This window comes from Bos indicus x Bos taurus, chromosome 7, assembly GCF_003369695.1.
Source record: "Bos indicus x Bos taurus breed Angus x Brahman F1 hybrid chromosome 7, Bos_hybrid_MaternalHap_v2.0, whole genome shotgun sequence".
Classification (NCBI taxonomy): Eukaryota; Metazoa; Chordata; class Mammalia; order Artiodactyla; family Bovidae; genus Bos; species Bos indicus x Bos taurus.
Window position 1 is genome coordinate 68,426,809 of NC_040082.1, and position 14,031 is coordinate 68,440,839.

Below are 14,031 nucleotides of genomic sequence, written 5' to 3' on the forward strand. Positions count from 1 at the left end.
TTATTTCATAGTTCTCTGAAAGGCAGAGTCCACATTCAACAAGTTCTTTAGAGCCCCTGTGACATCCTTATTCCTAAGACTATAGATTAAAGGGTTTAGAACAGGAGTGAGTATGGTGTAAAAGATAGATACAGCCATGTCCTTCTCAGAGGTGTGGTAGGAGCTGGGGAACATATAGCTGTAGGTTGAAGTTCCATAGAAGAGGATGACCACAGTCATGTGGGAAGAACAAGTCATAAAAGCTTTTTTCCTGCCCTCTGCTGAATTCATCCTGTGGATGGTGAGGAGGATGAATGAATAAGAACTTGAAATGATGGTCACAGGGATGAGGAGCATGAGGACACAGCACAGGTACATGAGTGTCTCATACAGGGAAGTGTCTGAGCAGGAAAGCTTCATTACAGCAGGGACCTCACAGAAGAAATGATGGATCTCCCGGGATCTGCAGAAGGGGAAGGTCATGGTGATGGGTGTGAGCATAAAGCCATCCACTGATCCCAGAAACCAGCAGCCAGACACCAGGAGGAGCCACATCTTATGGCTCATGAGGGTAGAATAGTGGAGTGGATGACAGATGGCCACATAGCGATCATAGGCCATGGCAGCCAGAAGGAAATATTCTGAACCTCCTACTGTTAGATAGAGAAACATCTGCATTCCACATTCAGGGGCTGAGATCTTATTCTTACCCATGACCTGGTCCATGAGCATCTTGGGAACAATTACAGAAATGTATATCATGTCCATGAGAGACAACTGGCTGATGAAAAAGTACATGGGAGTGTGGAGGTGGGCATCAGAATATATCAGAAGGATCAGCATGATATTCCCAGACAGGGCCATCAGGAAAATCACAAAAATGACTACACAAAGAAGAATTGGGTACTTGGATTGACTGAAGAGTCCCATGAGGATGAAATCCAACTGTTCAGTGTAGTTGGCCACCCAGATGGAGTTGTCCATGAGATTTCACCTAGACCACCAAGGAGAGCTTTGTGATTAACAGATTATTCATGGGATATGACCACCTGAAATGAATATTTAGTGAGATTGTGGGGTGTGCGTGAGTTTGTGTGTGTGCATGCTCAGAAACTCAGTTGTTCTAATTATGAAGAAATGTCTCAGGGCTGTAGATTTCGGGATTAATAATTGCTTGCAACTTAGTTGAAATCTGAGATTCCACAACTTTTGCTTAAGGAGTTGGTTACTCATAGTAAAACTACAGTGTTTTGTTACAGAAGTCAGAATTGAATCAGTCTGTTTTAAGGAACCAACAAATCTTATACAGTCTTTGAATGTATTCCACATGAGAAATAATTAGAAAATAGCTGAGTAATACTCCATTGTGTATATGTACCATAGCTTTCTTATCCATTCATCTGCTGATGGACATCTAGGTTGCTTCCATGTCCTGGCTATTATAAACAGTGCTGCGATGAAGGTAACAATAACCCTGCATATGAGACAGCAAAAGAGACACTGATGTATAGAACAGTCTTATGGACTCTGTGGGAGAGGGAGAGGGTGGGAAGATTTGGGAGAATGGCATTGAAACATGTATAATATCATGTATGAAATGAGTTGCCAGTCCAGGTTCGATGCACGATACTGGATGCTTGGGGCTAGTGCACTGGAATGACCCAGAGGGATGGTATGGGGAGGGAGGAGGGTGGAGGGTTCAGGATGGGGAACACATGTATACCTGTGGCGGATTCATTTTGATATTTGGTAAAACTAATACAATTTTGTGAAGTTTAAAAATAAAATTAAAAAAAAAAAAAAGAAAATAGCTGAAACATAATTTGGGGAAAATCTATACTAAATGTTTGAACTCCCTTTGCCTATAGGTTCTGGCCTTGCTGTGAGGCTCTGTGTTTATGTGGAGGGAGCCATGCATCCACAGGAGAAGACTGGGGTCCTCAGAAATGGCCAAATATTTAGTTATAGTGAGGGCACTGAGTGAGGAGCCCAGATTCTGAGTCAGGACTGTGGCTGCTGGTTCACATTATCCTCTACCCACCATTCCTCTGTCCACAGTACATAAAAATAATACAATTTGGTCTCTAATATGGTTAGGATTAAATGAGGTAAATGAAGTAAACTAATTAAATTGCTTAGAATATTACCACAGATGAATAAGCACGTATAGTGTTAAAGTGTTAATATATAGAGTTATGACAGCAAATTCTGTGTAAAAGATGGCTATTATTTACCAGTATTTTTCTATTATTTGAGATGCATTATTTCAGTTTGCTAGTTTTAGCATCTATTTACACATGTAAGAATTTGATTATTTCTGTAGTTCTGAAATAATATAATACATAGATTTGTGTGATGTACATATATACACATGAATGTACCTGTATGTATAATCTCAGATGTTTTATAAATGCATACAAACACTGTAAAATATATATTTATATAAATATGTAAATGTAAATGTAAATACATATACAATATATATTTCTTATTTTAATTTTGCTATGCAAAGCTTTATGGAAAAATCCCATCTCAGTTCTATCTAGTACATGCTTCTCCAACACAATGTCCTTAAAGTTGATGCCATTTGTTCTTAGTGAGAACTAGCATTTAGATGATAACTGTCATTTACAAGACAAAGCTTTAGTTGTTTCATGAATATCATCTATCTGCTTTATTGTCAATGGCGATCAATTTTTCATGGAGACAGAGATGCAGAAAGAAAATGTGAAAAACAGGAGTCTTTGACTCCAATTCAAGGTTCCCTCTTCTATCTTTCTGTTCACAGCCTACAACTATCTCGGAGAATGAAGACAAATCAAAGAAAAATTTAACTTGGTTACACTTAAGGAGGTCACAGTCTATTCAGGGAAACATATCATATAAAATGTGATTTTAAGTAGAATTTTAAAAGAGATACAAAGTAAATAAGAAAGAGTGATAAAAGAATATTATGTCTGGCCTTGCTGAAGAGAATCACAAAGCCCAGACATATATCTACATCTGCTCTTTTGGAGATTAAAACTTTGAAACTTTTCAATTTCTTACATGTTAAATGTTAAAATATATGTTATTACAAATCAGAAGGAAACGTTGGCTACTCTTTCTGGGAAGACTTTACATTTCAGGAAGAATTGCCAAGTTTCATACATATTTTATATTCTTCTGTTTTCAATTTATCTTTTAAAATTTTTAATTGGAGGGTAATTGCTCCATAATGCTGTTCTTTCTTCTGCCACACAACAATGTAAGTCATTCACAAGTGTACACCCTGTAACTCTGGAACCTCCTTCCCATCCCCCCATCTCAACTCTCTAGGTTGTTTTAATAACAGATTATACTCTTGTAATAATCCCAGAGACTAATGACAACATTTGACTTAGAAACAATCCCAAATTCTGGGATGCTAAAGAAGTAGACAGCACTGAACATGAATTTGATCCCTTAATATGAATAATAGATTTGGGAAAAATTCCATTAAAATATAATATTTCTGTCAAATTCTACTTACACTGGCAGATGAAAGCTAAGATCTATGTAAAGTCTAAAAACAGTCCAATAAGCTAAAGAAACACCTGTGACTGAGTCGTTACTTGTGGTCAAAGTGAAGTAAGGACCAATGTAGTGACTGGCACATGTGAAGAGCTCAAATCTGTTTGCTGAATAAATGATGGGTGAGCAGAAGGATGAGTAGGAGGCACTGGTCAAACCTCTGTTGCACTTTGATAAACGGGAGCCACTGTGATCAAGTCACACTGAAGAGCCCACGTAGGACTCTGGACAAACAAGGCAATACAGTCTGTACAACACCAAGCAACTGGCCTCACTGATTGCCCTTACTGTTTTCTATCCAATTGCTTGAGTTTAATGTAAATTGGAAAAGTGTATATTTGACTTGGAAAATTATTAAGAGTAGGAGTAGAATAATATCAAATCTTATATGAAACGGACAGCATCTTAGCCATTTTTCTATTGTTTTACAATACTTTTCTCCTCAAGAGCCCGTGAGGTACTTATTAATTCACCTTAATTTCTCCTTTTATAGCTTAAATGATTCAGGTTCCTACAGCATTGACCTATCATCATACCATCCCCCTGAAGGAACTTGTGTCTCAGCTCTTGTATCAGGACACAGCTTGTAATGCTGCCTACGTTCTCTGGGGCATAGTCTTGTCTTTACAGTCTACAATTCGGTTACTAGCCATGCATTGTCATTTCACCCAGGAAACATAAATAAGGTTGAAACATTCATTTTAATGTTATAACTTCCAGTATTAATCTTCATTCAATATAAAACTACTCCTTTTTCTTTTGTAAAATTTCTGTCTCAAGGAAACAAGCTCATTATACAATAATAAAGGAGGAATATATATTCTTTTATCCCTAAATAGTTGGAAATCAAAACCCATTTTTAATATGTTGCAGTAAATAATGTTACATAAAAGACTGTGGAAAAAGAAACACTATCATTCCATAAAGACAAATAATAAGGGAAAAATAAGGAAACATAGTCTAGAATTAACAGAATGTGCAAGAAGCAGAATAAATCAAAACCAGTGATTACCCTTTTGATTCCGTAGTCCTGTTTTGCTATCTGACTGACCTCAACACCAGATGATGCCTGAAGTTTTATCAAGATGGACTAATGGAAAGTGTCCACAGTTAACAGTATAAAAAGAAACAGGAGTGTGATATCATCCCTGTTATATTATGCTCACTGGGAGAATGGATGATGCTTTCTATTGATAAATTTCCTCTGGGATCTTCAAGTAAAATACAATTAAGACAGCTAAAAAAATTTACTAGATATCTCTGTTGTACTTTTCTGGTTTCCTTCTCATGTGTTTTAAAATTTTTTTCATTTGTTTTTAAACTAGGAATCTCAAAAATATTAACAGTAATCTCAAATTTTACCATAATTGATAAAATCTTATTTATGACAAAAATGATATTTTATATATGGCCTTAGTCTTTCTACAATTTTTTTCCTTATGTATATTTATATATCTTTATTATTTGTTCAAGAATATTTTGTGAGGTTTTGATGCTTTTCTTATCTTTCAAAGATACAGATTCTGAAATTCTTAGACTAACTTATGGATCAAAGACTGCACCACTAATCAGCACTGTGGTTAAGACTAAAATTGCAGTGATCTCCTTTACATTTTCATCTGGATCATTCTTCAATAGGTAACTAATTGTATTCTTTTTTTTTTTGTTTACTCAGTTGTAATCTCTATTGCTTTAATGTTGAATTGCATTTTAGATATTTGGTCTTAATTTAATGTATACAAGTTAATCATAAAAATATTAAAAACACAACTTGTTAAAATAAAAATTTAAAAATCAATCATAGTGCACGCTTCCAGATAAAAGTTATTTCTTAACAGTTATATCTTCCTTTCAGACTACAGATATTGAAGAAATGTATACCACGTACTAGGCTTCCCAGGTGGCTCTAGTGGTAAAGAGCCAGCCTGCTGATGAAGGAAATGTAAGAGATGTGGGTTCGATCCCTGGGTCTGGAAGATCCCCTGGAGGAAGGCATGGCAACCTACTCCAGTATTCTTGCTTGAAGAATCCCATAGACAGAGGAGCCTGGTGGGCTACAGTCCATAGGGTAGCAAAGAGTCGGACATGACTGAAGTGACTGAGTGCACACACACCTACTGTGTACCAGACAGTTAGGATAAACCAAGAAATGAGAGTGACTCTATCCTCACTAAACTTGCAACCAAATTCTTCTGAACATTTTTTCTGTATGTGTTCTCAAATTATAATTATTATTTTCCTGTGGTATCTTTTCTGCATGGTATACTTTATCCAGACAGTGACTTTTGTTGTAAGGCCTATACCTTGGGGGCTGGGGTCTCCTGTGCCCTCCAAAATTTGAGCTGCAGATGGTTTGTCCTAACCCTTTTATCACCTGGATTTTCTTAAGACTCTGAGAGTGCAAGCCCTGGGAGGTACTGAGCAGTGGGAAGAAGGAAGAAGTTGCATCTTTTTCTTGCTTTTGGAGATGATTTCTGGCAGCTTCAGCAGCTACTTTCAAGTAATGACCATTGGGGAGCTATGGGATACAGAGCCCCAAGGGTAGTTTCAGTGGTGTTGGCAGGATGCAAATGTCTGGGTTTCACCAGAAGAGCATACTACTGGTAACAACAGATTGCAGCATCTTTATCAGATCAGCTTGGGGGCACTTGGGATCCACATGTGTTGAGGACTCCTGAGCGTGAAGACTCTTTTCTGCTTCCCCAGCCTTCATGACAACCCTTTGTCAACATTCTGTCAATTTCCCTGTATCAGATCCCTTTGGTTAGAAATTTGTAAAATATTTGTATGTTACTGGACATAACAATGGGTTTAATGTCTTATCAAATTAATTATACTTCAATTACAATCCCCAATTTGAATAATTAGGTTGAATTCACATTATAAATTATACATTGTGTGAAATAAAAGTGCTTTCATAGAAAGCACTACCTGAATGTAATTTTTTCCAAGTTAAACTACAACAGCATTTAAAATGTTTTAAGTTTCTTCATGCACAACACTAAATTTCTTTCCAAAAACATACTCAAATTGTACTGTTTTAAATGCATGCAAACTCATACTGCTAGCCATATGACAGGTCATAATTAGAGAGACAAGGAGCAAGCCCTTAATCTGAAAGCACCAAGCTCCTTTCAGAACAAGGAGAACAACTTTATTCAGAAAACCAGCAGACCAAGAGCCTGGTAGACTAATGTCCCAAAGAGTCATCTTACTAGAGTTAAAATTCAGAATGCTTTCAAATTTAAAAAGAAGGCAGTATGGCTAGTTGTTGCAAAATACTTCATCCCAAATTTCTTTGTTCTTGCAGCTGCTCAAGTAGGTCTGGTTCTATAGACTCCAACAAGTCCATCGTTATTTTTTGTTCTTGCAACTTTTCATCTCTATATGAATGGAAAAGTGTTTTACATTAAAGGTTAATACCAGGAGGCAGAGCACTGAGATATTCCCTTACAAAGGCACAGAGCCACCATGATTAAGCACAAGCGATAGAACACAGAGATAAAGAATTACATCTAATGTGGAGTCAGGTTTGCTCTTCTTTGTAACAATTTCCAACTGTAATTGTCCATTCCAAAGAATAGCAAGGAGAGATAAGAAAGCCTTCCTCAGTGATAAGTTCAAAGAAATAGAGGAAAACAGTAGAATGGGGAAAACTAGAGATCTCTTTAAGAAAATTAGAGATACCAAGGGAACATTTCATGCAAAGATGGGTTCAATAACAGATAGAAATGGTATGGACCTAACAGAAGCAGAAGATATTAAGAAGAGGTGGCAAGAATACACAGAAGAACTATACAAAAAAGATGTTCACGACCCAGATAATCACGATGGTGTGATCACTGACCTAGAGCCAGACATCGGGAATGTGAAGTCAAGTGGGCCTTAGGAAGCATCACTATGAACAAAGCCAGTGGAGGTGATGGAATTCCAGTTGAGCTATTTCAAATCCTAAAAGATGATGCTGTGAAAGTGCTGTACTCAATATACCAGCAAATTTGAAAAACTCAGCAGTGGCTACAGGACTGGAAAAGGTCAGTTTTCATTCCAATCCCAAAGAAAGGCAATGCCAAAGAATGCTCAAACTACCGCACAATTGCATTCATCTCACACGCTAGTAAAGTAATTCTTAAAATTCTCCAAGCCAGGCTTCAGCAATATGTGAACCGTGAACTTCCTGATGTTCAAGCTGGTTGTAGCAAAGGCAGAGGAACCAGAGATCAAATTGCCAACATCTGCTGGATCATGGAAAAAGCAAGAGAGTTCCAGAAAAACATCTATTTCTGCTTTATTGACTATGCCAAAGCCTTTGACTGTGTGGATCACAATACACTGTGGAAAATTCTGAAAGAGATGGGAATACCAGACCACCTGATCTGCCTCTTGAGAAATTTGTATGCAAGTCAGGAAGCAACAATTAGAACTGGACATGGAACAACAGACTGGTTCCAAATAGGAAAAGGAGTATGTCAATGCTGTATATTGTCACCCTGTTTATTTAACTTATATGCAGAGTACATCATGAGAAATGCTGGACTGGAAGAAACACAAACTGGAATCAAGATTGCCGGGAGAAATATCAATAACCTCAGATATGCAGATGACACCACCCTTATAGCAGAAAGTGAAGAGCAACTAAAAAGCCTCTTGATGAAGGTAAAAGTGGAGAGTGAAAAAGTTGGCTTAAAGCTCAACATTCAGAAAACGAAGATCATGGCATCCGGTCCCATCAGTTCACGGGAAATAGACGGGGAAACAGCAGAAACAGTGTCAGACTTTATTTTTATGGGCTCCAAAATGACTACAGATAGTGATTGCAGCCATGAAATTAAAAGACGCTTACTCCTTGGAAGGAAAGTTATGACCAACCTAGATAGCATATTCAAAAGCAGAGACATTACTTTGCCAACAAAGGTTCATCTAGTCAAGGCTATGGTTTTTCCAGTGGTCATGTATGGATGTGAGAGTTGGGCTGTGAAGAAGGCTGAGTGCCGAAGAATTGATGCTTTTGAACTGTGGTGTTGGAGAAGGCTCATGAGAGTCCCTTGGACTGCAAAGAGATCCAACCAGTCCATTCTGAAGGAGATCAGCCCTGGGATTTCTTTGGAAGGAATGATGCTAAATCTGAGACTCCAGTACTTTGGCCACCTCATGCGAAGAGTTGACTCATTGGAAAAGACTCTGATGCTGGGAGGGATTGGGGGCAGGAGGAGAAGGGGAGGACAGAGGATGAGATGGCTGGATGGCATCACCGACTCGATGGACGTGAGTTTGAGTGAACTCCGGGAGTTGGTGATGGACAGGGAGGCCTGGCGTGCTGCGATTCATGGGGTCGCAAAGAGTCGGACAGGACTGAGCGACTGATCTGATCTGATGGAATAATGGAGTAAGGGAAATTGCTTTGCCCCAGGAGTGGATCTGGTCCAAACTGGATGTCCTATGGTATCTTAGATGATGATTCCAGCCCAGGTCTCTGCGTCTCTCAGTTAGAGGATCACATAGTTTAAAGGTAGTGGGTCATCCATAAAAACCCAGCATGATGGCTATTTGTATTTAGGCCCCCTATGGAATAATGGAATAAGGGAAATTGTTTTGCCCCAGGAGTGGATCCTAGTTCAGATTGGATGCCCTATTGGATCTTACATAATGATATCAGAGCAGGTCTCTGTGTCTCCCAATTAGAAAATCACAGAGTTTTCTAACTGATGCCTGTAAGGAAGGGCATCTTTCTGACCATTTCTTGAGTCCCAGTGTTGGGAATTGAGGAAGGTGGTATAGAAATGAGAGGCAGTGGAAGAGGGTTATCCTAATTTCCTTTTCTTATTTTCCTTAATATACCAGCTTAGATGCTTGCACATATGGTATTTCATCATTCTTCCCCACTTCTTTACAGAATAGCTCTAATAGCAGGATTGTATAAAGCCATTCAAAAGACAATGATCTTCACCATTTTATTGTAAAATCATAAATAGCAATGGGTCTTCTCTGTCCATTACGGAACTTTTTCCTTCCACTTAAGAATATCCTACTTTAAAATAAGAACAGACAGGTTTGTGTGTGTGTGTGTGTGTGTATTCCTTTCCTTCATTTGACATCTGAAAAAGTTTTAAACATCACAACACTGATTTGACTATAAATGGAGAAATAGTACTGAAACAAAATGAAACCAAATACCCAAGCAACAAATAAAAAATCTTAAATAAACCCTCAAGCACAAGAACTGTGAACTCAACCCCATGTAATATGACTCCTTAGAAAGTGCTGGGTCCACACCCGTGGTACAGGTGACCACAGACAGTGTCTTTGTTAATTAACAAAGTAAGAGTGACAGTCGGTAATTTTTGTTTTAAATACAGTGTAACGTACACAAGGTCCCAAGATAATTCTGCATAAATCCCTTGTGGAGATCCTAACAGGTACTCTGGCCAAATATTGTTGCAATAAATTATAATGAGGCCACTTCTAAAAAATGTGCTCCAGAGGGCTTTATTTAGGAATAGATGAAAACTTCCCCATCTTTTAAAGACAGAGATACACAGCAAAACAAAACAAAAATAACACATACAAATGAAACAAATGAATCAGTTCAGAAATCAGGTGAAAGTCCAGCAAATATTTCCTTTCTCCAGCAGGATATGCCACTCAAATACAAAACAAATTGAATTCTGGAGGGAAAAAAAAGCCCCAAATGAAGGGGAAAAAAGAGTTTCTGGCTATATGTACTGAGGGACTTACTGTTCTGTATCAAATCATTCAGCCTCCATGTGTTGATTTCTTACCCATCTGCCAAGCACTGGGGCAGCCATTGCTATTACAGGGAATTTTGAAGAGGAGAGCCTCAGAAATTGTCTCTAGTAGCTGCTAGGACCTTCATCTCCAAATTTCCCAACCAGGGCCTCCTAGCCATGAGCATTATGACTCCTGACAGTTCCACCAAAATTTGTTATGGAGATCAAGCTCTTAAAGCTCACTACACCACAGGCCAATAAATTGAGAGACACGGCATTGGGACAAAAAAATAGAGACTTTATTCAGTAAGGCAACAGATCTAGAAGTAGTAAACTAATATTAAAAAAAAATCCTACCTCAGTTAGAATTAAAACTTCTTTTATACTAAAAGTGTGAGGGGTGTAGCTGGTTGTTACAAATTCTTGGTGTAGGAATACTTTGTCTTCGGTTCAAGTAGGTCTGTTCATAGTATTCCTATAAACCTCTAATAAGACAATTGCTATTTTCTTTTCTTCAACATTTTATCTCTATATGAAACGTATTATAACTTTTTGAAGTTATAAAAGTATTGTAAGTTCTTTTTCAATGATCTATCATTATATTCCTTTAAGATATCTTATTTTGTTGATATTGTTTATAATAATTTTTAACATCTGGTGAAACAATTTTCCTTGTTTTTATTATATTTACAGTGAATGTGTCAAAATATTTCCTACTTTTTAACTTAAATTGATCTTTCAATTCATTTGGTAACATTCAGGAGATCTAATTAGAATTTGTATTAACATATAATTAAAATATCTGGGAAGGATTGTTTAAATGCTAAGAACTTGTATTGATATTCATGGTAGGTATGTCAGGTTACTCAAATGTTAGAAATAAATGCTTATTTTTTTCCTTGATATTTTTCAACAGGACTTCTTTTGATTATTCTAAAATAGTGGATCTCATGACTTCGCTTTTATTTGGATTTATTCTTTTTGGAAAGGGAGTATCTATTCCACAGCTCTCCTATCACTGTATTTTTAGAAGAGATAACATGTCTGGTTTCACAAGTTCACAGATGAAAAGAAATTCTGCCCCAGGATGATTCTTACCTGGAGACTCATTTATACCTAATTTATAAGTGTATAAAATTTTTATTTGGAGTTGATCCAAGATTGGGGATCAATACTTTTGAGGATGTTGGGATAAGGTAACTGTATTGCATAGTTAAGAAGGACATGGATTTGGGGAGCAGAGGTTAGAGTTTAATGGGCTGATTTCTTCTTTCAAAATTCATATATTAAAATCTTAACTTCCAATGCACCATAATGTGATCTTATTTGGAAACATATTGGTAGCAGATATGATTAGTTAAGGTAAGATCCCATTAGAGACTTAACAACAACAACACTACCCAGTTTGTGGTCCTTTGTTATGCCTAACTAATATAATATTTTTCTCCTTGAGGAAAACCAATTAATATCAGTTCAGTTAGGTTCAGTTCAGTAGCTCAGTCATGTCCAACTCATTGCAACCCCATGGACTAAAGCACGCCAGCCTTCCCTGTCCATTACCAACTCCCAGAGCCTACTCAAACTCATGCCCATCAAGTCGGTGATGCCATCCAAAAATCTCATCCTCTGTTGTCCCCCTATCCTCCTGCCTTCAATCTTCCCTAGCATCAGGGTCATTTCCAGTTAGTCAATTCCTCGCATCAGGTGGCCAAAGTATTGCAGCTTCAGCTTCAACATCAGTCCTCTCAATGAATATTCAGAACTGGCTTCCTTTAGGATTGACTGGTTTGATCTCCTTGCTATCCAAGGGACTCTCAAGAGTCTTTTCCAACACCATAGTTCAAAAGCATCAATCCTTCAGTGCTCAGCTTTCTTTATAGTCCAACTCTCACATCTATACATGACTACTGGAAAAACCATAGCTTTGACTAGATGGACCTTTGTTGGTAAAGTAATGTCTCTGCTTTTTAATATGCTGTCCAGGTTGGTCATTGCTTTTCTTCCAAGGAGCAAGCATCTTTTAATTTCATGGCTGCAGTTACCATCTGTAGTGATCTTGGAGTCCCCCAAAATAAAGTCTCTCTCTGTTTCCATTGTTTCCCCATCTATTTGCCATGAAGAAATGGGACAGGATCCCATGATCTTAGTTTTCTGATTGTTGAGCTTTAAGTCAACTTTTTCACTCTCCTCTTTCACTTTCATCAAGAAGTTCTTGAGTTTTTCTACACTTTCTGCCATAAGGGTGGTGTCATTTGCATATCTGAGGTTGTTGTTAGTTCTCCTGGCAATCTTGATTCCAGCTTGTGCTTCATCCAGCCCAGTGTTTCTCATGATGTACTCTGCATAGAAGTTAAATAAGCAGGGTGACAATATACAGCCTTGACGTACTCCTTTCCCTATTTGGAACCAGTCTGTTGTTCCATGTCCAGTTCCAATTGTTGCTTCCTGACCTGCATACAGATTTCTCAAGAGGCAGGTTAGATGGTCTGGTATTCCCATCTCTTGAAGAATTTTCCACAGTTTATTGTGATCCACACAGTCAAAGGTTTTGGCTTAGTCAATAAAGCAGAAGTAGATGTTTTTCTGGAACTCTCTTTCTTTTTTGATGATCCATCGGATGTTGGCAATTTGATCTCTGGTTCCTCTGCCTTTTCTAAATCCAGCTTGAACATCTGCAAGTTCACTGTTCACATGCTGTTGAAATGTGGCTTGGAGAATTTTGAGCATTACTTTACTAGCATGTGAGATGAGTGTAATTGTGTGGTAGTTTGAACATTCTTTGGCATTGTCTTTCTTTGTGATTGGAATGAAAACTGACCTTTTCCAGTCCTGTGGCCACTGCTGAGTTTTCCAAATTACTGGCATATTGCGTGCAGCCCTTTAACAGCATCATCTCCTGGTCAAACAGGAGATGGCAAGAGTGATCATCGACAGTTTAGGAATCAGTGAGCTGAAATGGGCTGTAAAGGGTGAATTTAACTCAGATGACCATTGTATGTACTACTGTGGGTAAAAATCCTTTAAAAGAAATGGAGTAGTCATCATAGTTAACAAAAAATTCAAAATGCAGTACTTGGATGCAATGTCAAAAATGACAGAATGATCTCTATTCGTATCCAAGGCAAACCATTCAATATCACAGTAATCCAAGTCTATGCCCCAACCAGTAATGCTGAAGAAGCTGAAGTTGAACAGTTCTATGAAGACCTACAAGGCCTCCTAAAACTAACACCCAAAAAAGATGTCCTTTTCATTATAGGGGACTGGAATGCAAAAGTAGGAAGTCAAGAGATTCCTGGAGTAACAGGCAAATTTGGCCTTGGAGTACAAAATGAAGCAGGTCAAAGGCTAGCAGAGTTTTGTCAAGAGAACGCACTGGTCATAGCAAACACGTTCTTCCAACAACACAAGAGAAGACTCTACACATGGACATCACCAGATGGTCAACACCAAAATCAGATTTATTATATTCTTTGCAGTCAAAGATGGAGAAACTCCATAGAGTCAGCAAAAACAAGTCTGGGAGCTGACTATGGCTCAGATCATGAACTCCTTATTGCCAAATTCAGACTTAAATTGAAGAGAGTGGGGAAAACCACTAGACCATTCAGGTATGACCTAAATCAAATCCCTTATGATTATACAATGAAAGTGAGAAATAGATTCAAGGGATTAAATGTGGTAGACAGAGTGCCTGAAGAACTATGGATGGAGGTCTGTGATATTGTACAAGAGGCAGTGATCAAGACCAACCTCAAGAAAGAGAAATACA

General features: G+C 37.9%; 1 protein-coding gene across 1 annotated transcript; it reads right to left on the reverse strand.

Moving 5' to 3' along the window:
* On the reverse strand, positions 1–963 carry LOC113896590 (olfactory receptor 2T29-like). Its single transcript, XM_027548820.1, has one exon. It carries the CDS (start codon positions 961–963, stop codon positions 1–3), a length of 963 nt encoding a protein of 320 aa, XP_027404621.1.
* Between the last annotated feature and the right edge of the window lie 13,068 nt (positions 964–14,031).

Coding starts and splice junctions, on each gene's coding strand:
- LOC113896590 (XM_027548820.1), bottom strand. CDS start 963: ATGGACAACTCCATCTGGGTGGCCAACTACACTGAACAGTTGGATTTC.